General features: G+C 35.1%; 1 protein-coding gene across 2 annotated transcripts in view; it reads right to left on the bottom strand.

Annotated features, from left to right (window-relative positions):
• Ptpmeg (protein tyrosine phosphatase Meg) overlaps positions 1–26,361 on the bottom strand; it is a 595,691-nt gene that overhangs the window by 483,035 nt on the left and 86,295 nt on the right. For both annotated transcript variants that reach the window (XM_089247192.1, XM_089247198.1), the window contains one exon: positions 20,462–20,559. In XM_089247192.1, the coding sequence (XP_089103318.1) occupies positions 20,462–20,559 (98 nt within the window). The remainder of the gene's footprint in view (positions 1–20,461; positions 20,560–26,361) is intronic.

Here is a 26,361-nt window from a genome sequence, read left to right as displayed (position 1 = left end):
GCAGTAAAGACACTTCGAGTGAGACTGATAAATAGAAACTTCAACGCCGAGACTCATTCAGAAGCTAATTTTGCAAATACACTGCTATTCCGCGATTTCAGCCAATCACGTCCCTTTTTGGTTTACGATAATTCTCACTACATTAATATCATACGATCTGTTGTGCTTTCGGTCACAAGGTGGCTTTGTTATGTAATTATTGGAATGTATTCTGAAAGATTAACACGCTATATGCCAAACAAAATTGTTAATTTTAATTCGCGTAAGGGAAGGATTAAAATTCCGTGGTTAATGGTAGCAAGTGATGAAGGTTGTAGCACATTTTGAAAAAAAAAATTCACTAAAAGTATATGCTCTTGGTGATAAACAGTTTTAAGACTATTATCTATTAACCTGATTAGTGTAGATCATAGTGTATTGGATTGTGAATCTGAAGACCAAGGTTCGAATCCAGCTCGTGAACATTTTTTTTTTCCACTCGTCACCAGAAAAATATTTATACATTTCAATTCTTTTTGCTGATGCAATACATTTTAAAATATAGTTTGCGGACTCTTAAAATACCTGTCAGTACTTGTCTTTTATAGTGTCTTTTCTTTTCATAAATTCCAAATTTTAAATATTTTATAGCTGTTTACGACTAATTAACGTGCATAATATTATACTATAATTTTTGTTTATTTTTAGTCGATTTGCTATAGAAAAATGCACTGATAAATTGGATAAATATTTTACTAAAATTTTCCAAGATTTTCATGATCTGTCCCTTTAGCTGTTTGAATATTTCAGTTTGTACCGAATTTATAATGTATTTATGTTTTGCCAATCTTAAAACTTTAGTATATAATAAATCAATTAAATATTATCACAAAAAATATGTAGAAAAAATTATTAAGACCAATAATGTTTTAAAAAATATTATTCCTTTTTAACATATCTTTACTCTTCTGATATTCAAATAGATGTTTAAATATTTCATAGTTGTTTGTGATCATTAACATGTGCACGATATATTTTTTCACACTATAATTTATCGGTTTATTTTTAGTCGATTTACTATTGAAAAATGGATTGATAAATAGGAGAAATTTTTTACTAAAATTTGCAAGGATTTTCTATCCCATTTTCAGAAATTTGAAATTGTTATCCTCTTTTAACTGTTTGAATATTCAAGTTTGCTTTCAATGTGCAAATTTATTGGTTTAAAAAATAAAATTGTTTATATTGCATTGAAAATAGCACGATTGGATATTTGAAATGCCTTGCGGAACATCAGTGGAAATATCTACCTTGTTTGAACCACTGTTTCGTTATCAGATACGAAAATGAAGATATCGTTGAGTTACACGAATGATCATAGAGGCTGAAGCAACGTGACTGGCTGTGTAAAAAAATTATGAAAAAATTGTGTAATCGCAGAATAGCGGTGCATTTGCAAAATATGCGTTCAGGAAGACCCATCAAACCACCTTCCCATTACGCATTGTTCTATTATATTTATTACCAGACCAGACCAGAATGTAAATTTTCCTGCCGGTTCCTGGCTATGCCATCTTGCGGCTTAAGAGGTGGCCCTTCGGACCCTATGAAGAAAGAAAACAAGAGTATATTGTATGTGTAAAAAGAGAATATGTGTGTGTGTGTGTGTATGTGGAGTGTATGAAAAAAGAAAAGTCCAATTAGATTGTTTGGGTCAAAAAATTCTTTTAAGATCAAACCATTCAGCGCCAAGTTACAAAATTACTAATCCAGTGAATGAACACCTTAGAAAGCACCATCAATGAAGATTGGGGTTTGTTTGAATAAATCTATCCATACACAGTTCAAAGAATCTCTTTCCGCTCAGGGTGGATTTTTTTATATTTTTTTATTAGATTTTTAATATTTTTGATTTAAATGCGGTTAAATGTTTAAATGCGAATAAAATGTGGTTAAATAAACAATATACTCAAAGGGAGTTCAACAAACTCCCATTATTCAGATTAGCTAAATAGTTTCCAAATTATATTTACAATTATGTACAGATATTTAGAAAGATTTTTTTTTTTTTTTACACAATTATTATAGTACTTTAATTATCAAATTCTATCATGGCGGAGGCCAATACAAATGCAGTAATTGCTTTGGTCTTCTATGAGTGGTATGTGTTGCAGATTCGTAATTAACGATTTCTTTGAGATGTTCGAATTCCGAGTTTTCCATCGTATTATATTGCGATTGTGCAAGTTCTTTAATGTGATCCAGGATAATTTGTATATTTAAATAGTTTCTAATATTTGAATTTCTTATGAAATATGGGGCATGTACAAAACGTCTTAAAATTTTGTTTTGAAGAATTTGCAATTTGTCCATGTTGCCCTTTGAAGCAAATGCCCAAGCTGAAGAGGCATAAGTTAAGATTGGTCTTATAATTGTTTTATATAGAACCATTTTATTTTCTAAGGACAGTTTAGCTTGTGGGAACAAAATTCTGTTTAACATACTTATTGTCTTATTAGCCTCATTATTGCATATTTGGTATGCTCATTAAAGTTGAGTAACTTGTCCAGAATAACACCCAAATACTTGATATTGTATTTTGGTCTCAGAATTTCATTACCAATATACAAAAATCTTTCAGGAATTTGTTCTTTTTGCGAACCATGTAAAGTTGCATTTTTGAAAATTTAATTGAATGTCTGAATCCGAGCACCATTCCTCCACTTCGTCAACTGATTCTTGTAAGTTATCTATTGCATGAAATTTATCCCTGTGACTCGTGAGTATAGCTGCGTCATCTGCATATAAACTGATTATACCGTTTTCAGAAGAAGGGAATTCGTTGACAAATAGAGAAAATAATATTGGGCCCAAACAAGATCCCTGTGGAACTGAAGCTGTAATTTGCCTGGTACTAGAAGTGCTATTCTGAATTTTTACTGCAAATGTTCTTCCTCTGAGATAGTTATTTATAAGAATTATAAAGTTGTGTGGGATACCCATTTCTAATAATTTGTAAATAAGAGTGTTGTGATTGGTTTTGTCAAAAGCCTTTGATATGTCAAGAAAAAGTGCACTAACATATTCTTTATTATTAAAAGCTGAGGTAATAAACTCGATCACTCTTAGAAGTTGAGTGACACATGAGTGGTTGTTCCTAAAGCCATGCTGCTCTGGTCTAATAATTTGATTGTTATTAAGAAAAGAATTAAATCTCACAATAAAAATTTTTTCAAACAACTTGCTAACACTACTCAATAATGAAATTGGTCTATATGAGTTTGGAATTACAGGGTCCGTTCCAGGTTTGTGAATAGTTTTTACAATTGAAAATTTCCAACTTGAAGGGAAATAATTTATTTTGAGCATATTATTAAAAAGATTAGTTAATGAAGTAATTATGTTAGTAGGAAGATTTTTAATGGCTTTATTTGTAATTTCGTCTGCTCCGCGGGCCTTTCTTTGGCTGAAGTTCATTAATGAAGTATTTCACCTCCTCAATTGTGGTAGGGTCTGTTTGTGGTATTTCAATTAAGTTATTATCGATTTGATATTGATAGTTCCTGAGTCTCTGTAAAATTTGATTTTTGACAAATGAAGATTGATTATTATTTGGAGAAAATTGTTGTTCGTATGTATTAGCAAAAAGTTCTGCTATATTTGAGGCCTCATATACCGGTCCATTTGGACCCTGTAGAATATTTACCTGTCTTTTTTTTAGGTTTACAAATATTCCAGGCTTTCCAGAGTGAACCATCCGGTACATTAACTTCTTGGATGAATGTAGAAAATCTTTGATAAATTCGGAAGTTTCAATTTTTATTTCTTTTTCCAATTTATTTAAAGCCAACTTTAAGTATCTGGTTCTTTGCCTTTGCCAAGCTCTTCTAATTCGGTTTTTAAGTTTAATTTTATTTTTTAGCTCTTTTGAAAGACCAAATTTATTAAATTTGATTGGAATTTTTTGAGAAGAATTTTCAATAGCAGTTTTTATTTTTTGAGTAAGGATGAGAATTTCTGTGTCAATTTGATCTTCATTTGGGTTTGTTAAAGAAACTACCTCTTCTGATTGAAGTTGTGAAATAAAATTTTCCCAATTAGTAATTTTTTTATAAGCAAATTCTTTGGGAATGAAGAGTTCAAATTCAAATAAGATTGGATTATGATCAGAATTACACACTGACAAGTTAAAAATTCTGACATTACATGTCAAATTTCCAGAAACCCCAAAATCCATTACGTCCACTGTCCATCTTTCTGGTCTGGGATGATAAGTTGGTATTGATGCTGAATGAACTTCAAGATTTCTATTTTCAATAAAATTTGCCAAAATGTCCCCATTACGATTTGATCTTCTCGATTTCCAAAGTTGATTTTTAATTCCAGTCTCCCGCTAGAAAAATGGTGTCGCGAGTATTAAATATTATATTTAAAAAGTTTAAATCAATTGCATTTCTTGGAGGCTTGTAGATCGAACAGAAGATATAAGCTTTCCTATTAATGAAAACTTTTATTGCTATTGCTTCAAATTGCATGGAGTTAGGTAGATCAATTAGTTGGAATGGAATATTATTTCTTATTATTATCGCAACTCCTCCTCCCCTGTTATGCAATCTATCTATTCGTAGGCATGTGTAACGTCCAATATTAATCTTTGCACTAGGTTTTAACATGGTTTCATTTAAGAGTGCAATGTCTACATTTCTCTCGTAAAGCATTTCTTTGAATTCTTCAAAACTGTATTTAATCCCTGCAGTGTTCCATGCCATTACTTGTAATGGCCTTATCGGTGAAAAGTTATTACTACTAATTTTTGTTCGTTAAAAATGTAATTAATAGATTTGAAATCAGAGAAATTGTGTTTTCTGGAACATTTGAATTTCTCAAAAGTGGAATTATTGTTGAAGTTATCAATGTAATTGTTTTAGTATTATCCACATTTAAATTGGATTTATTATTTTCAAAAACAAATGCTGTGGTTTGTTTATTTTCATCAATATGATTAGAATTATAAAAAGTATTTTCATTGAAAATTTGATTACCTGTAATACAAGTATTTCTTGGACTTTTAACTACAAAATTACTATTCCCCTCGTCCAAAGTCTCTGATGAACAAATAGTTATATTTGTGGCAAGCAGAACTTCTGTGAGATTAACTTGGTCGTTTATTTGGTTTGAAAATTCTGTTTTGATTTTGTAATTCTTCAATAAATTTCTCATTTAAGTTGTTACATTCTATTTCTAATTCTTTCAGAGTTTTTTGCTTTTTGCCTCTACCTAATGGGTGCTTACCTGGTTTTATGCTCGAAACTTTGTTTTGAAGAATATCAGCAAAAGAACCCTGTGCTGTTACAATATCTACACCCCTATTGTTGATTTCTTTGCTCGGAGGAGCATTTTCTACCATATGAGTATTTTCCTCACTCAATAACTCATATCTATTTTTATTTAAAAGTTTAGGGCTTGGGGATCTAATTTCTGGAGGTATTTTTGGTAAAATAATTCTTCCTTTGTCTGTTGGTGGAGTTGGACGAAGGGTACATCCCCCATATGTACCTGTGTGAGGACCTCTACAAAAATAACAAGTTGGCTTGTTATTATTACCTTTAACTGGACAATTTTTTGTAGAGTGTGGCTTTGTGCACATTGCACAGTTTGGAGTTCTGTGACAGAAATATGAGCTGTGACTGTAATTTAAACAGTTTTTACATTGTATTGGAAAGTCATTTCCTCTATATCTTTCTATTGTTATCGGTATATCTGAAATTTGTTATATTAGCAATTTTCTTGGAGAAAACCGGTACTTCAACCAAAAACCGTGGAAGGTCTGCCATTGAATCTATTCCTCATGTTGTTAATTTTCAATACCTGTATTTCCTTTTGAACAAGATCGTCTTCTATTTCTGAGATGTTTACATTAGCTGGGAGACCTTTCTGAACAAATTTTAAAGTTCTCTCCGATTGAAGTCGATGAGTATAATATTCGAATCCTTTGTTATCAAGAAATTTTGTAACTTTTCTATGATCAATATCCGAAAAAATATTTAAGTAGATTTTGTCAGTAGTGGGTTTAAAATTCGGACAGTTTTGACACATATTTTTGATTTCTTTGAAATCTTCTATCCAATTATCACCCCAGTAAGTAAGCACGATGGGAGGAATTTTCTTATTTCTATTTACCACTATAAAATCAGAGTCATCTTCACTTTCTTCTCTTTCCTCATTTACTACCCTTACTGAGTCTGAATTTTGAACATTATTGTTATTAACCTTCTGTTGTTTTATGTTCTGAGAATAACTGAATTTGGGGAAATCTAATCTTTTTGAAACATTTTTTGTACTTGTTGTGCTTTAACATTTTTTTTGTTGTTGTGTCTGATTCATCACAAGTATTAATTTCTCGGACATCATGAAATACATCAGTATCTGAATCCCCACTTTCTGAGATCCTGTGTACATTCATATTTTTACCACTTGCACTAATAATTGCACCATCTTCATTTAAAATTGAAGGTTGATCCTCTGTATGCAAAAAATCATTATGTGTATAATTGTCTCCTACAACAGAAATTTTAGCATTTTCTCTATTGCATACATCTTCTATAACCTGATTTAAGACCAAACTTACCGTGTTTTTCAATACCTTTTTATAGTACCCCTTTTCTGGTTCCAAATTACCTTTATTCTGATCTTCTTTTTTTTTCCGACTCTAATTTTTCCACCCTTATATTAGTTTTGCCGATTTTTTGAGCTTTTGTATTTTCTATCTTGAAATTCCTCATATTATCATATGTATTAAAAGCTAACTCATTATAGTCGCTTTTTTCTGGATTCATAGCTTTTTTGGATGTACTAGGAGTATTTACCCTGGACAAGTCCTCATCAGAAGTACCCCGAATTAAAGGCTCATGATTGAGACTTTTTTTTTAACGTCTTTTCCTGTTTGAACCCTTTTTCAGAACGTAGCTTCTTAATTTTTTCTTTATAGGATGAGGAGATGAATCACTAACTTTCTCTCCCATCTTCACTCATTTGTCCCACTCTAAACCTGTCCTTTGTAAAATGACAACATAGTTCAAATCTCAAATTTTCAAAAAACTCCTGAGCATTTTTTGTAATGTTAAATAACATTTTTGAGCTTGGATCAATCAGATAAGTGGTATAGTCAATAATTAGAGACTCGAATTTTCTGGAAACTGGGCAATCCTGATCTAATACTTCGAGAGAATTACCCTCATTGAATTTTTCCCTTATGAAAACCACAAATTTTTCACAAAATAATTCAGAATTATTTGTTTCGTCATCATAAAAACCATCTGCTAGTCTACAAAGTTCCTTGACTTTAACAATATCACTGGGATTAGCAATTGGGCAAATACGACCCATTTTTCAAGGCGCTTAATGGAAAGATCTTACCTTTATTGGACCACCTCGAAAATCCACACTCTGTCCAGTCGGTCCCACTGATTGTATATTCCAGCGAAATTACAGGAACCGCCACAACCGTAGGCTTGCTAGAAGAATACGCCTCACAACAAACACGCTTTCTTATTAATTTCACTCGCTGAGACAACACTGACGTCCACAGTTTCAATTCGTTCAACTTTACCACTTCCGTTTCGTTATAATACTAACGAATTACGATTTCAAAATCTTGCCGTTGAAAACAAATCACAAAATCCGGCATTAATGAAGCAACGTCCGTTGTAGAGAATCGTTCAACTTCACTGAAGTCCGTTTCGTTATAATACTAACGCTTTACGGTACCGAAAAACTCATTTTTGAAGAGCGAAAATCAGTACATCTTTACTCTACGAAATCCCATTTTCATCTCGATTATATTTATTAGAGGGGGAGTAATGTGGTGTCTCCCAGCACTTATAAAATATAATTTTTTCTTTGTGGCAACATCACAAAAATTCAAAGTCAAGGCCACCTGGCTAGAGAGTTTTTGTTGTTTGCATTTGCCGGACGCATCTTTGCAGATGTCCTTGCTCTTCTCCTAATCCTGTTTCATTTTACCTTCATTTATAAATAATTGTTATGTAGCTTAATCTATCGCTGCTTATATTATAGTTATATCTCAAAGTCAGCTCCATACATACATATTGCATTTAACCCTGGAATACTAATTCTGTCTCCGAGACGTAGAGGTATAAGCAGTCAACATGCAGTTTTGATCAGCTTTTTTTTAGTTATTATTTTAGGGTTAATTTTACAAAACGATCAATATAAATTTCAATATAAGAGTAATAATGTGTACAGAAATGTATTGTAATATAGTACTCAGATGACGAGAAGAGTTACGCAAACCCCCCACTCTGGAGAAAGTCCATTTCGGCGCGGGGAAAGGATTAAAATTATCCCAGGTTGCCAGTAAAGGCTGTCTTGGCGCAAATCGGTATGCGGGTATGCTTCAATGAACTCTGTCAGTCTTCACGCTTCAGTGAGCTGCGCTTTTTGTGTTGGCGTTTGTTAAAAGATGTACTCGGAAATTGTTATAAATTTTGGAAGTAAATTAATTTTTTTAATTTAAAAAATTTGAATTTTTATTAAATTTGATATTTTGAACTAAAATATTTGATACAGAAAAAGTAGTGATCATTTAGTAATAAAGGGAGTAAAATTACTTTAAATTAATAATTATATTCCTAAAACAATAAAATAAATTAATTGTTAAATTACTTTAAATTAAAACTTTAATATAAAAGGAGTATTATTTTAATATAATAATAATTTATTACTACTGTAAATTATATGGCATTTTCTTTGGTTTAATTTCTATACCGCAGCAAGAGAATGCCACCTGCTAGCAATTAGCCATTCTTCTTCTGTTTACCTTCTTTTATAGCCATATATCGTCTTTTTTACTTTCTCGACAGAAGTTACTCATATGGGCTTTTTAAATAGGTGACAAATGCAGTAGTGACAGATAAAAAGATTGAACATGCCTGCTTGTCAAGTTTGCAATTACGTCTATAGCCCCCTTAAGGGCATGTCCCCCCCAAGGGCAGGGCTGACAGGAATCCAGCACTGGGGCCCTGGCTGATTCTAATCATTTTTTACAACTATAAATTCATTTTAGAGTGACCCATTGAAGATTCCAATCTAAGAGCCTGGCTGCAAGATATGGGAGCCATGCTTAAGGGCATCGGAAGAATGGTCCTCTCATGCTGCAGCAGGGATCCTGGCTGGGATCTCTCACTGGCCTTCCATTCTGAATTTACAGTGTGGGAAAAAAAAAGAAAATTATAAGAATTCTCCTGTTGACTGGAGTTTGTCAGCCCATCCTGCTGGGGGCCATGGTCGAAAATGTTTTATACGAGCAGTGTTCAGCTTCAGCTTGATGCATGGAACTGATTATTAAAAAAAGGCTGGAGTTTTTGATCCCTTCTGCGGAATAAAAAATATATTTTTTGTATTAAAATAAGTGCTCGAGCAGCCGGGCCGTCTTAAGAGCATCACAGGCTTTCCTGGGCCAAGTGATTTTTTTGAGGCCCTACCACGTAAATTTTGGAAAATTTCAACCAGATCTTATTTTTGTGAATATAATGCGACAATGCCTTAAGACGACACTGTCGAACAGCCTGTGTTTACGCAACAAAAACACTGTGATGACGACGTTATCGAGAGCACTGCCGTGGCGCTTTTAGTGAAATTTCTAGGAGGCCAAAGTAGCGCTAAAGACGCCAAACAGGAAAGCGCCATTGCTAATGCGCTATTCTCAATGGGCAGTTGCTTTACATAAAAGCATATAATAGAATCGTCCAGCGTGACGTAGCCAGTGTTCTTCTCGTGGTCTGTGGACTATACCATAAATCTACTATTTTAGGCCTACATATAAGTGGCGAAATCGAAACAAAGCTTAAAAATGCAGAGCAGTAGCACTGTCGAAACATTATGCCGAAAAAGTTAATCAGTGCACTATGAAAAAAAACCAATTCAAACATAGGCTAGTCTGTCACAACTGAGACCAGTATGTAACACAATAACAACTAGTTAATGACACACTAGGTCAAGCTCTCAACTCCTCTGCCACAGACGATTAGTCACCTCCACCATCATACAGTAGCAACTTCCAGCTTTATACAGTAGGGTGTGAAAGTAATCTTATACATAAATGTGAAAGTATGTATTTAGAGAGATCGTCGTCAGATTTTGCATATATACCAAACAGGACCAGAAATGTACCGTAGGCTACTTTAAAATTTCATTAGAGAGCAAATGCCCCAAATAGGCAAAAACTGTCAGGCAACAATGGTTTTTGAGCCTCAACAATCACTTTCGGAAGGTTTACTTTGGTTACCGTGGTTCCGTAGCAATGAGTTTCAGATGTGTATATGTCTTTATAATGGTTTGCCACTTTTTCAATCTTCCCAATAATGAGAGCTTTTTGAATAGACATCATCATCAGCATCACTTTGAGAGACAGGCAAAGGAATAGAAATCAAAATAGACCCCATAGAAATCAGTGTTCCGATTCCGTTCTGATTTTACTGTAGAAATGTGAAAATTTAGTGGGGTTTTCTGCCACATGGATAATTTTAAAAAACGAATTGAATTCTCGATTTTTGAAACATTGAGTTAGAGATATATACACTGCTGGCCACCGTAAATGCAACACCCTGAAGGAAGCATGCAAATAATATGAAATTTACAACATGTATTAGCGAAGGTGAGATATGCAAATGATTAGAATTTCAGCGCAGACGCACATCACACGCGCCTGTGGCGCCACTTCAAAGCGCTATTTAAGGCTTGGAGATTTCGACGATTTGAAATACGGCAATTGTGTTTTTCTTGTGGTTTTTTCAAAAAAACGATCAATTATGCCTCGTAGAAAACAGCGATCATCTTTTGATCAAGTATCCGAGTTCGACAGAGGAAGGATAGTGGCCTACCGAGATTGTGGATTATCTTTCAGGGAAATCGGTAGTCGTGTTGGACGAAACCAAACAACTGTAATGCGGATATGTGATCGTTGGATGCAGGAGGGTACGACGAACCGACGTGTTCGATCGCATCCACCTCAGTGCACCACTTCACGTGATGACAGGCATATTGTGCGTATGGCAGATACATCACGGACCATAGCACAGCACATTCAGTCTGTACCGCATCATCCAGTGTCTGCGCGTACCATTCGACGCCGTTTACAGCAGAGTGGTCTGTCCGCAAGACGTCCATTGCTTCGTCTACCCTTGACGCAGAACCACAGACGTCTCCGCAGCCAATGGTGCCATGAAAGAAGGATGTGGACGGCACAATGGAATGAAATTGTCTTTACTGACGAGTCACTCTTCTGTCTGCAACACCACGATGGTCGGATTAGAGTCTGGAGACACAGTGGAGAGAGGATGCTGAACAGCTGCGTTATGCACCGCCACACTGGTCCTGCACCGGGTATTATGGTATGGGGCGGTATTGGATATCACTCTCGCACTCCTCTAGTACGCATTGCCGGTACTTTAAAAAGCCAGCGCTACATCTCCGAGGTGTTGGAGCCAGTTGTCCTTCCTTACCTTCAGGGCTTGCCCACAGCCATATTTCAACAGGATAATGCACGACCACACGTGGCACGCATTGTCCAAAGGTTCTTCGTCAATCGCCAGATTGAATTGCTTCCCTGGCCAACTCGCTCTCCGGATCTTTCGCCGATAGAAAACATGTGGTCCATGGTTGCTCAACGATTGACCCAGATTACATCCCCAGCTGCCACACCAGATCAACTTTGGCAACGCGTGGAAGCTGCTTGGTCTGCTGTACCCCAAGAACACATCCAAAGTCTATTTGAATCAATGCCAAGGCGTGTGGCAGCGGTGATCTCCAGCAATGGCGGCTACTCTGGCTACTGATTTTGGCAGGAACTACACTTCACAGAAGTCTATAAATTTAATCATTTGATGCTTGGTCAACATGTTATCTACAAAATAAATATTGTTGCGATATCTCTTGTCTTTTTTGGTGTTGCAATTTGGGTGGCCAGCAGTGTATATACAAAGCTCACAAAAAATTAAATATAAAATAATTAGCTGGACCTACTTTTGAGTTGGATATCCATGCAATAACATTGATTTCAACTTTTTATTTATATCTTCTCAAGTATGAAAATTAATGGCTCTGAATTGTCTTTTAATACTTGGCTGCATAAATTCATCTAGTTTAGATTGTTTTAAAATTAATTATGGGCCCATAAAGTATATCGAATAAATTCCACAGCTTTAATTAAGCATTTTTTGAAGCAGAAACAGGCAGATGGGTAACTTGAAGTTCAAGGGGTGGGGATCAAAATACCTAGCGCCCCTTAAAAAAGAAAACTATTAATTTCTATGTTAATTTAAATCTAGATTTGTTTATTTCATTAATCGTGCAGGAAATCGCCATATTGGTTAACTTAGACACGGTTTGTATGTTTCTCGAAGAAAAAGGTTAATATCACGTGATCAAAAAGCCTCATTGAAGAAAACACGGGGAGTGGTGGGTATTTTATCTAGTGTTTTATAATTTTAAAGATGAGTTTTTTTTCATATTCGTGCATTATTTTTTTTTTTAGATGATGATAGATAACAGAAACTGATGGTTACACGAGTGATACTTAATCAAAGTGTTACTCACTGTAATCCAAACTACAGAAATTGTGGTTAAATACCCAGTTTTTTATAATTGGCAGATGCAAATTTCATTGCTTTGAGGAAAAAATTCATTGTATAGTCTGCAGCTCAGGGTTGGGTTTTTGACGTCAAAAACTGTCGCGAATCATCATAAACCTAAATGAATGCATTTTGATAATGTTTTGAACACAATATAGCATGATGAAAAACTTACTTTTTTGCATATTACGATGTTTTATTTTTTAACATAGCTGCCAACTTTTGAAAATCAAAATTAGGGAGTTTTTGGCACAGACCCATATTTTATACAAAAACCACTCCCTAATAAATACAAAAGGGATTTTACAAACATGGAAGTTAAATTCTAGGGAATGAAATCCCTACGCAAAAACAAGTGAAATTGAAGGCTGAAACTTCAAAGGTGATCTAAAAAAAATATATTGTGTTCATTGTGTTGTGGGCATTTTGCCTGTTGTGGCGTTGTATTTGTATTTGTATAATCAGAAACGATGTGAAAGTTTAAGTTTAAAGTTTCAATGAACAAGATTCCTGTAGGAAAATAAAAACCGCATTTGAAAATTCGTTTACCAAAAAATATCTTATTCAATAAGAATTTCTTTAATTTTTTCCCTCTTCATTAAACCCGGCAATATGTAATTAAAATCCGGAAACCCTGTAAACGTTTAAAAAATTCAGCATTGCCAGACCAAATCCGGAGAGTTGGCAGTTCTGCATACATGATGATGTCAGTCTTTCTACCACGACCTATGTTTATGTCTTGTTTTAACATAACTTGTACAAAAAGAAAAAGTTGGCCCTTTTCTGGAACGTTTGATAAAAGAAAATTCATCTGGGAATAAGTATCTTTAAAATTGATTAAATATTTTCTGCTTATCAGGGCAGGGCAGCAACTAGGGGGGAACAGGCGGGTCTCGTGTCCCAGGTGCTAGACCCGATGGGGTGTCAATTTCATTCAGAAACTTCTCCTTCAACATTACAGGGTGGGGGGGGGGCATCAAAATGTGTTCTTGCCCCATGTGACCAAGCATCTAGTTGTAGCTCTGCTTATCAGTATTGATGTTTTGTTATCGCACGTATGTAACTTCAACAAAAGAAGAAGTTTTGACCACATGCATGTGGTCACTATAATCTTCAATTATTATCCAGGACTATTGGCTGCTAAATTATTTCTCTGCACGATAAAACAAAACTTTTGTTGTTATCATCAGAGGGTTTGTAAAACTTCCTTAAAAAAGGAATTTCCCACTATTCCCTCATTTATGACGTGTGACGTAAAAATTTGGGAGATTTAAGAACTTTTCGGGAAGTCGAGAGATAAAGCTAAAATTCAGGAGACTCCCGGAAAATTTCGGAGACTTGGCAACTATGTTTTAACATTAATTTATTACAATGATTAAAACTAAATATTAATTATAATTTCCAATTTTGAATTTTTCCAGAGTCTAGAACAGTGATTCCCAATGTGGGCATTAACGCTCCCTGGGGGCGATGGAATATTCCAGAGGGGCGGTAGAAGATACGGCTATAACATAGGATCCTATGATTTAGATTGTGATGGGATAAAAAAGGTTGGGAAAATATGGTATAGAACACAAAATCATATTTCATGGTTTATTTATCTAAGCTTACCATTACTTGTGTTCAATTTGCTAAGTGGAATAGAGCTGCTTATTCAAAATATGTAGGATAGGGCATCAGGGGTTAGGTTTTTGACCCCAGAAACTCAGTATAAAAACTATCAAGAACTTACTGTGAATGATATCAAATAGGTTTTGTTAACCTGATAGATATGTTAAATAACAAAAAACTTATGTAGATTAAAGGGTTTTATATTTGGAATTATAGGAAATTTTATTCTGTATGAAAATTCTCACGCAGCATCTGTTAATACACTAATTAAACTCATTTATTTTCACCTAACAACTTCCTAGCTCAAGGAGTATAAATTCACAGAGTTTATAAAGTGTATTTTCAACCAAAGCAGAGCTGTCAGGACTTAGGATATCCAAAGCATTTGTTTTGCACATTTAAATACAACTTCAATTGGAAAATCATTACATTATAAATGCTAGTAAATATACCATATGGTGCTAAAGTAAGAATAACAAAGTTTGACTAAGGATAAGTTGCAGGAGTTTCTTAAGCTTCATGTACAAGCTAACATTGCCAAATTAAATGACATTTTAGTTCTACAACTCAGTATTTTGATCGCTAGATATATTTCAATGTTATGCACAATAAGAGTATCTCAGTGATTATCTAGATAATTTAATAACAGAAATCAACATTACATATAGGATGTAATAAACTTTTTTAAACACTTATCTGTTGTAAAAAGAGTACAGCAGATAGTTTATACGAATGCACATATATATATAAGCAGTTGAAGAAATTTTGGAAGGTCAAGAATCATCTTGAATTGGAGAATGTCAAATCACTCCATAGTTTTCCCTTCAGTGTTTATGTTATGCTTTATTCAAATTGCATATTTTATAAGGGGAAAAATAAATAAATATATATATATATATATATATATATATATATATATATATATATATATAGTCTAAAATAATTCTGTAGAGAGTAGAAAATTATTTTACAATCATATTAAATATTTATTCTTCGTGAAACAGTCACTTTAAACATTACATGCAATTAATGTGTGTATTTCCAATGAGAATTTTAATATTGAACAGCAATATTAGAGGCTTTTGACAATGGTTTTGGACGAGACAGTTTAAACCGTCAAAAACTGCCATGTGTAAAAAACCTGCCAACCCTGGTCTATATAGTAGTCAAATTCATCCCAAACCTTTGATAGCATGTTTGCATCCACCGTTGCTGTTATGCGTATCTTCAGTTCGGCTAATGTAGCTGGAAGGAGGGTAAATGTGGTATTTTATAAACCCCATAAGAAGAAATTTCTCACTGTGAGGTTCAGCGATCTTGGAGGCAATGATGTTTAACCTTTTAACGGCCAATGTTCCCAATTGGGAACATACTTTTGATTAATTCAAAAAAAATATTTCTCTTTAACGAAAATAGCTGATTTTTTTTCCCTGAACATATAAGGTTATGAACTTAATTTAGAAAAGACAAAAGTTATTTGATTCAGCTTTTATCATATCAATTTATTATTCTAAAATCACCCATTTTCAAGGGAAATTATCTGTAAGTTTATGTTTTAATTATTAAAATAGTTTTTGTAAACATACATGCATCTCAATTTTTTTTTAATTGTAGAATATTGCCAAGAATGATAAGAAATGCTCAATGAGAGAGAAAAAAAATTTGTTTGAATTCCAGGGAACTTTTCCTACGATTGTTCCCAATTGGGAACATTGGCCACTACTGACTATTCTAAAGTGCAATGCAGGGGAGTGGCATTCCGAAAAAACAATTTATTGCTTTTTCCTTCTCTCTGGTGTGTCTCAAAAGGAAGGAAAAGTATCAAATTTCACATTCCGATGTTTACATGCAGCACCCGCTTTTCTCTGTGACTGACTTTGCCCCCCCCCCCTTCAACCTTCCCTCTACGTTTTGAGTAATTTTGTTGGTACGTTGGTCTTTCAGTTCTCAGTTGATATCTGGTCTTGTGACTTTCTACACTTCTTTTCCCCATCTTTTTTGTTATACTAGTAGCTTATTAGACTGAGTTTGAGAGATTCTGATATATCACATCTCTCTGATGAAGAATTCGAAATGTGCCAGCTACTGCCTGATGAAAATGAGCGGGCTACAGATGAGGAAGATATCGATGACAACATGCTTGGCCCGGTCGTTCCTGCAGATGTTTGTGGATATCTGTGTTTTAAAATCACCACGTAGTTCATTTGTGGGTGAATTTGTAGATCCTATCAACATGCCTTCTACATCAAAATTGCCTTTCAAAGATCAGATAATTACCCAGTCAAAAAATAAGAAAACATGTGTCAAGTGCCAAAAGACTAAAATTCATGCAACCGAAGTGGAAAAAAAGTACTGCATTCGACAAAAATATAAGTGAACCTACTGGAGCAATCAGTCATAAGTTTCCTGAGCTAAGTGCAAGCCGACTCGATTGATATTTTTTTTCAAATTTTTACCGCAAGAGTACCTCAGTTACTTGGCTGAGATGACAAATATTTATGTCGCACAACATGGATCGAATTTGAAAATTGAGTGGAAAAAAATCGCAAAGTTTTTTGGATTGGTTTTGCTAAGTGGGTATCACAGAATACCAAGTGAAAATGATTACTGGGGTACTGTCAGTAGACACAGCAGTACCGATTGTCCCCACTGTTATGCCGAGAAATAACTTTAGAGACATAAAAAATAACTTCCATTTGATGGATAACTCTTTGTTACAACCCGGTGATAAGTTGGCTATCTATGATGAATTAAATGAAAAATTCGCACACATTCGGTTTGGGTTGTTCCATGATAAACTAAGCATCGATGAATCAATAGTACCGTATTACGCTCATCGTTCAAGTAAGATGTTTATATGGGGAAAACCGATTCGCTTTGGATTTAAAATTTGGATGATTTGCTCAAACAATGTGGTTTCCCATATAAAATAGAAGTATATGCTAGTAAGCAGTCATCGGAGCCTGTGCCTTTAGGTACCAGAGTTGTAAATATAATATTTTCTCTCTCTTTATATTTTTAAATAATATCTTTTAACTTAGCAAGGGATCCATACAAAAACCTAAATCCGTATGTACGTATTCTTTTGTGAATTTTAGACCAGCATATCAGCTCATCATAAGCTCTTTATTATAATCCAGATATGCATGCCTTTTGAGTGTACTCGAGAGAAATTTATTTCCATCATTTTTTAAATTCTATATGTATATTCTTTAATTTTTAAAATAAATTTATTAAATGATGACGAATTTTGCATCATCCTGTAAGATGGCTTCACTGCGAAAATTATGTTTAGTCAGATCCGGCCAATGTTCCCAATTGGGAACATTCAAGAAAACGCATAGGGAAATTTTTTTTCTTCAATTTCTCGATTGATATCTCTTAACTAAAAAATCAGAAGGAGAAATTAACAAAAAAAATAATGAAAATCACTTGGAATCTGAATTCGGCCGGTAAAAGGTTAACTGAAGTGTCAGGTCCCATACGGCAGATCCATCATTTAGGAATGTGATTGTTCAAAAATTCTTGAACATCCAAGCTCCGGTGTGGTGGTGTCCTGTCCGGCTGGAAAATCAAGTCATCTGAATCGGTTTCTAACTGTGGGAAAAGTCAATCTTGAAAAACACTGAAGTGGCGGCTGAAGGAAGAGTGTTAGTGCTACCTGTCAGCAACTGCATGAGAGGGAAACTCAATATTTTCTTCTTTCTACCTATACATTATTCAATTAAAACGGATTAAAAGCTACTACTACTAAACCACACATGCACCTCGTCCATATTCCTCTGCGGAACCTCTAACAAATTGGTACATGCGGGAATGTGTGTGTACGTGTAGTGAAACCTGACGTGAAGTTTGTTTCTGTGTAATGCTTGTAATGTGTCGTGCTGCCATCTGCCACCAGTTTTTCTAACTGTGAGTGAAGTGTAATGATTGAATAATTTATCATTGTAGGCGTGTTGCTCTCTGTGGCGAGACTTTTTAATGGGGAGATCGGCTCACATTTGCGCCTTGAAGTTGGGAACCACAGGAAACCAAATTCAGCCAAACACCACTGCGGCGTCTGTGGGGTTCGAACCCGGATTCCCGCGATGCGAGTCCGTCATTATGACCACTTCACCACCACAGCGGCCGGATTAAAAGCTGAATAGTTTTTATTTTAAATTGGATGATTCTTTTTTGTAACACCCTATATATTCATTTCTACGTATCTTTAACTGCTAACTTTGCTGCAGCTGCATACAATACACATGTAAAATTTTTATCCATCAGTAATACAATCCAAAAGAATGGATTGAGGGTTGTTTGTCAGGTTTGTTGGGAAAATATAGTTTGCGAAGAATTTTAACAAGTGGCTGTTGCAAAGATATATTCAACTGAGAAAATTCAACTGCCCCTGCGGGGAATCGAACCCACTTCCTTTCACTTTCCGGGTGAACGCACTAGACCATTTGACTACAGAGGCACCGAATCTCTCTATCTTTCCTTGGAGCTTGTGTACACTGAAAGGGACAGTACATGAACGACCGGACCAGACTCAGGCCAAGCTCACAACTGCTGACGCTGCCACCAGATGGCAACTTATGCAAGGATGACATCACTCTCCGCTACCATACAAAGGATTTTAACAACTGGCTGTTGCGAAGATATATTTTGGAAAGAGAGAAAATTCAACTGCCCCTATGGGGAATCAAATCCCGAATGGAAAGATTGAGAGATTCGGTGCCTCTGTAGTCCAGTGGTCTAGGGCGTTCACCCCGGAAAGTGAAAGGATGTGGGTTCGATTCCCAGCAGGGAAATTGAATTTTCTCTCTTTCCAAAATATATCTTTGCAACAGCCAGTTGTGTTAAAAAAACCTTCGTATGGTAGCAAAGAGTGACGTCATCCTTGTATAAGTGGCTATCTGGTGGTGGAATTAGCAGTTGTGAGCTTGGCCTGAGTCTGGTCTGGCCGTCCATGTACAGTCCCTTTCAGTGTACACGAGCTCCAAGGAAAGATTGAGAGATTCGGTGCCTCTGTAGTCAAGTGGTCTAGTGCGTTCACCCGGAAAGTGAAAGGACGTGGGTTCGATAATATATCTTCGCAACAGCCAGTTGTTAAAATCCTTCGTATGGTAGCGGAGAGTGACGTCATCCTTGCAAATACAGTTTGTATTGACTATCTTGACAAATATATTTTTAGCAGAAAAAAGTTTGTAAATATTTATTTCCATTGCAACCTATCCAAAAAAAAAAGCTACAGATTGGACTGGTGATACATAATCAATACAGAAATCCCAATGGTCTATAATTTTTTTTAATCTTTAGATTATAAATTATATTGAAATATTGTCTGGAGCTTCCATGGTTGGCGTTAAATGACTTGCGAACAGTTTCCAGGTTATTAGGGCATGGTCTAGGAGATTTTCTTCCTGACGTTTTGCCACATCGCCACAGAAGCTGCTGCCTGGGTAAAACCAAAAGTTCAGCCGTTGCAGAACATATGTGGGAAACCGGCCACAAAATTAAATTTGAAAAGACTGAGGTAATATCGTCCGAGGTGCACTACCATACTCGTCTTCATAGAGAAGCCATCGAAATATTCAAGCACAACAACATAGATCGAGAGGAGGAGACAATGAAGGTGCATCCCACTTGGGTCCTGGTACTTCAGCGGTGCAGAGAGTCGAGATGCGCCCCCGATGAATGCCAGAGAGAAAATGACCTCGACAGCCAATCGTCGCCAGACACCACTTGCAGCCAATCGGCGCACAACACATCCACACAAGCCAACCAATGCAGTTCTTTTGCGGCCGATCAAGTCTCAGAAATGCATATAGAGAACAAGTCGATGACAGTAGATGTACAAAGCCTTTCTCGCTTGCCGCGGAGACTTACGTCCAAATAACCTCAGATGATGCCTGCCACAGATGTGGGCGAAACGTCATGAAGAAAATCTCCTAGACCATGGCCTAATAACCCGGAAACCATTTGCAAGTCAGTCAACCCGGAAACCGTTAGCAAGTCATTTAACGCCGGCCATGAAAGCCTCAGACAATTTATATTATTATTATTATATTATACAAAGGAAAATATAATTAAATGACAAAATAGTGAAGAAAATGTATTCCTTTATTTTTTGGTGAATGTGTCAGAAGTAATTTTGAAAAATCTCAGAAAATTGCAAGGAAGGGCTTATGTTATTTTTGGTGTGGATTTTCTTTACAATGGGTAGAGAAGCTTACCCTGAACAGCATAGCTTGCAAGTAATATTGAAGTGGCAGGAGGTACAAGCAATTTTCCATTAAGAAAGTCCTTTTTCAATTGCAAGTAATAATGGTACCTGAAATAGAACGTTAAAAAAAATAAAAGTTAATATGAATAACGAGGAAATGAGAATACATGTTTTTTTACGTAAAGAAATAACCGTACTAAAGAATCTCAAAAGCTCGAGATTCCTGAATAACCATATATAGGCATGCTGAAAATTTTTTAATTACTTCCTCAACAATACTCTTATCTGCATATACATATGCTCAAGGACGTTACTTACCCCCGTTAATGCAACAGATACAGAAAACTGGATGAATGAAGAGATATTGGTGTTCAAGGGAAGGACGAAGCCATTCAGCATATACATATGCTCAAGGGTTGGTAAATAACCAGTTTTTTGTTTTGTTAGCATTTACATTAAAAACAATAGGCCTACAATTTCTGGAAAACCATTCAAACTACAGGTAATAAATCAAAATAAAATGTTTATTAATGTAATTAACACAAATCTTATTAATTTATCTATACATATATTTCTAACATTTCAATAAAAAACTAACTTTTGAACTTAATTATTTTATATCTTAACTCCAGGATTATTTTGTGTTTGAAAATTCTTAATGTTATTATCAACCCTATAATAAAGATGTTTTCTCTGAAGTTACTTTCAATAAGCTTAATTACAGGGTGTCCACCAAATACCAAAAGCAAAATTTGGTCTTTTTGGGGACTTTAAGAAAATACCTTTATGTTATTATAATCGATTTCTGTTAATTTCAATGCTATTTGAAGGGTAAGAACTCAAAATTTCTCTTTAAGAAACTCATTGCAACCCACCCTTTAAACCATAGTAACCCTTGACCCGCGGATGAAATGTGGCCCTGAAGGTTAACTGATGTGCTTGCCCCTCAAACCCAATTTTGTGAAAATGAACTAAGCTGCACATTTACAATTTACTTAAATGACCAGTGGCACGATTCCAGAGCTTTTTAAGTGGTCCGTGGCTAGGATTGTCAAATTTGCTCCCCGGGTAAATACCTATTTTCCCTCAGGGCTGGGATTTTTAGCTTAAAAAAACCCAGATTTTTTTGGGGAAAATAGGTTTTTGCGGGGGTGGGGGGGGGGAATTGTTTTTGAAGAAAATGTGTTGCTTTCAGGTTGAAATTTAATTTTGAGGTTAGTTTATGTATTTTAAAAATTGCAGCATATCCTTTTTTATATAAGCATTTAGGTACAAGATTCACATATTAAAATATGTTACAAGAAACTGCAAGCAGAAAATGTAACCATAGACCTTAATTTAACAAATATACCCGATATGTAATATGTGATAAGCATATCCACAGAAATTATTGTTTATTTTTAATACACATTAATTTTTCACACACGCACAAATCCTTGCATAAATAAATTGAAGCCTCTGTGAAGAAGTAAACCAATGTATGTAAACTGAATTTTCATTCAAAAAATATTTACATGTTTGTATTACTTTTTTATAAGTTTTTTACAGGTACATCAGATTTTCATAACTGAAATATCGAGACAAAAATATCATCTCATAACGAAAAGAAAATAACTTTGTGGGATTCTTGGAGATTGAACATTGATAACTAACACCTTCAAGTGAAACAGAACAAAAAGTATAGTTTTCCTCTGAAAATAAGACCTAATCAGAAAATATAAGCCCTAGCTTGATTTTTCAACATGCTCATAATATAAGCCCGACCCTGAAAATTGTATGCTAAAATCATCAGCCAGATGAAGGTATTCTGTAGGTCGGTTGCTATACATGACAACTATACATAAAATGATATTAATATACAATAATGTTATTGACATTACTATTTAATGATAATTCAAGTTATTCCGCAGTTTTAACCCTTCAACCGTCGAAGACGCGTCATAAAAATTCTTGCGAAAATGGGCAAGGACGTGTTGACGCGTCCTGGTCAGACCAGTGCCTTCCCTAGCTGCTTTGTCTGAGACTTGCCACCCATGCTGTTTGACGAGCACCTCCCTCTGTATTCAGTAATGCTGATCTCATTGTAGGAACCTCTTCACTAACACATAATACAGCAAGCAGGCATGAATAAAGGACACTTTGTTCCCTATTATGTACTATAGTTATCTTGAATAGCGAAATCTCTGTGCGTGTGTGGGTATGTTATTTTGAAATATGGTTATATATTGTGCGTTTGAAAAAACTTGTTTTTTGAAGAGCACTTTTTTATAATATTCCCAAAGAACTTCAGAAACATCATAATATAATTGATTGCACTTTTTAAATACAGTAATAGTTCTGACAAGTTCAAATTTTTACACTTTTACAATTAAATTCTTTAGAAATTAATATCAAGATTTCTTTTTCTAAAATTAACATATCTTGAATAAGTAATAATATTTATTATAATACTTCTTTGATAATATTTCTTAAATGATTCTTGAGAGTTCGAGAATCATTCAAGAATTCAATAAATAGTTAATTCAGTCAGGGCTGCAGCCATAAACTCGGCCAGCCAGACATCCATTTTGGCACACCTCTGGTCCGTCACACCTTGTTTCATCGCCCCCCCCCCAGGTCCGTAATTAGAATTTTTTCCGAGGGGGGGGGGTGCACTATGATGATCAATTAGCAGACAAAATGTTTTCTGCATCACATTGTGGAGAAAAAAAAAATTCTTGAAAATTGTCTCCCTTTTCAACCCTTTGCCCCACTCGTTTTACCGGATGTGTTGAAAATTATTACTTTTTCCAGAAAAATGGCTGATATCATAAAACCCTTGAGATTAAATTTCTAAATCACTCCAAATTTTTCATCTTTATATACTGTAGCCTCCCAGAACTCGATGTAGTTTCATTACATATGGTGTTATGATCGAATAAAACAACTCTTACTTGATGTATTCTACTATCTCAGCATTAATCCCGAGATTATGTTTGAATATCAAAAATGTGCAACTTTTCATAGAAAATCACGCAACTCGTGATAGCATAAGTTGGGATATTACTGTATCATTGTAGAAATTACATTTGCATTTATAATATTTTGATGAGGTAATAAATATAAAGGAGGGGAAATGTTAACTTGTTATACAAAATATAATAGTAGTAATGTGTTCTCTCTCCCGGAGAAAGTTCAGAGACAGCCCCGGTTGCACCAGCCTAAACTCTTTTCGCTCTAACTTGGGTCCTGATGTAAATAAACCGCTGTACCAATTTTTGATATCACTTCGCATCCTTTATCTCTATTGGTTGTAATTTTACCCGCCCCTTCATTACGTGTTCCGAACACGTACAATTTTACTTCAGATGTGAAATAGGAAAATTCTTTTATTACGAATTTCAGAATATAAAATTTTCACTGTTTTTCGAATTTCATTGAAATAAAAACAGTTGATAACACTAATTAAAATAGGGAGAGGTTTCTCAAAATACTTTTAGCCCTGGTTTTATATATTCTGTGGGAGAAGTAAGCATTCAAATCAAATATTCATACATAATTACAAAATATACAGGAATGCTGAACAAACAAACAAACAAACAAACAAAAACACACAAACAAACAAACAAAAACACACACACACACACACACACACACACACACACACACACACTCTCTCTCTCTCTCTCTCTCTCACACACACACACACACACTCTAATTAAAATTAAGAAAAAATCAATGAAAGAAATTGTCTAAAATTTAATGTAAATTCAGAATCGAATTGAAAGGAAGAAATCCTTTACTTATTTTCTATTCATTCCCCCCCCCCATCAAAATTTAAAAATTATGTTTTTGAACTAATTCACACACATGATTTTCTGGTCCGAATATTCTATCAAATACATTATGAAATAAAATTACGAATAACTTACCATTTTGTTGCAGTTCTTCATTACTTACTTACGGGTCTATATTTGTTTTACTGCATTTCAATATTTTACTGGTTGGAGATCATTATATGGATACTGGTAGGAGTGAAATTCCTTCCATTTCCCTTTCACGGGATGTTGATGAACTCTGTGATGGATTGATGATTAGCTCTTCAACCGTCAGATCGACCTTAACATCCAGTTGCCACAGCTTCTTCTCCTCCTTGATGATATGAGAAATCGCATTTCGCCAATTGTCCACTGTCACACCATCCAAAACCGTTGCTAATAATTCACGAACTTCTGGAACTTTGAAAGTTTTGTTGTTTCGACCAACAAATCCCTTAACTTGACTCCAAATTAATTCTATCGGATTCAGCATCCAATGATATGGAGGTAACCAGAGGAATTTGTGACCTGCATGTTTTGCTACTTCATCTACGACGTACTTATCACATTCACTTTTGTATTTTTCCACAACCTGTAGAAGTTCCACTTTGATGAGGGAGTCGTCCAGTATTTCGTTTTTTTGCTTCAACCAGTTGATGATATCCTGTTTCTTCCAAGACGAATTCGGTTTTTTTCCCACATGAACGCTGTAGTATGGAGCGTTGTCTATCACGATGACACTATCTGGATGAAGTTTGGGCAGTATGCTCTCAAACCAGGTCTTGAAAACGTCGCCATTCATATCCTCATGATAATTTCCAGACTTTTTGGACTCGAATAACAGTAGGCCGCCTCCGACAAAACCACCATCACTTCCAATGTGGGCTATGATTAGCCTTCTACCTTTCCCAATGGGGGCTTTCAACCCTGTCGATAAACCCTCCAGGTAAGCTTGTCGTTTGGTCTTTATTGTACTGTCAGACCACGCTTGCCTAGTTGTGTGCCTTTCATTAATCCAAGTCTCATCTAAAAAGTAGATAGTTTTACCTTCATCTCGAAAATGCCTGATTGCTCTCAAGTACTGCCTCCGCCATAATATTATGTCATCTCTTTCAACAATGACAGGGGTCTTGCTCCTCGCTTTATATTCAAATCCAAGACTTGTAATTAATGTGTAAAGCATCGTTCTTCCCAAATTCGGCAAATCTGGATCGTCATTAATGCATAGCAGAATTTTATTCAAAGTTGGAATTTCATTTCTTCTAAAATAATTGTGAATCATCACATTTACCAAGCACAGGTTTTTCTTTTTTCCTTTTCTTACCTGGTGTAACAATTGTTCCGGTGTCTTGAAACTCTTTCCGAGCTCTCTGTACACTAGTTCTTCCGACACCTGTTAGTTCTGCTGTCATATTTTCCAAGTCTTTAACAGATGAAGTTGGATTTTTCTTTGAGATCTCTTCAAAGACATGCAAAATTATTCTCTTGCCTGCACTTCTCAGTGGTTTACCTTGCTGGCGTTTTAAGCTCTATGTGCCGGAACAGATTCTGACATGTTAAATAATTATAAAATTACGTTGGAAATAAAAAAAAGGTTAAAATTATCTCCAAATATGATACGTAAAAATTTAACATCAAATATAGTCAAAAATTAATTTTCTAAAATCGATTCATATGTACAGAAGACAAAAAAATAAAATAAAAAATTGATTGTGAACAAAAACTCAAGAGAGCCGTGTGCTACTCAAGAGAGCCATTTGAGCAATAATGCGAAGTTTTTGCGAATGCACTCGTTACGATAAGTAACCCCCCTCCCACCCCATCCCTGCTAGTTTCGTAGCGCAGGGGTAAAAAGAAAAAAAAAAATCTTGTTTACCCCAACGAAATTTTTGTTGTTTAGTTATAGGCACCTAATAAAACGCAGCTGCAAATGATATTTCAACTGGCTTTTCGAAACCAGACACGCACATATATGTTGGCAAAGCGAGATCTCTTGAAGTGTATACGGTTTTACGACTATAGCGAGGAAACGTTCTGTTGACAGCAAAGCTGCATTCTCGCCCCCTTACGTGCACCTCCTGATGCGTGGGTGGCAGAGGCGAAAAAAGGGGAC

The sequence above is a fragment of the Pholcus phalangioides genome, unplaced genomic scaffold (genome assembly GCF_987345545.1).
Source record: "Pholcus phalangioides strain wild (caught in Gottingen) unplaced genomic scaffold, Ppha-v1.0 ptg000003l_1, whole genome shotgun sequence".
Classification (NCBI taxonomy): Eukaryota; Metazoa; Arthropoda; class Arachnida; order Araneae; family Pholcidae; genus Pholcus; species Pholcus phalangioides.
This window is presented reverse-complemented; position numbering and strand designations above follow the sequence as displayed.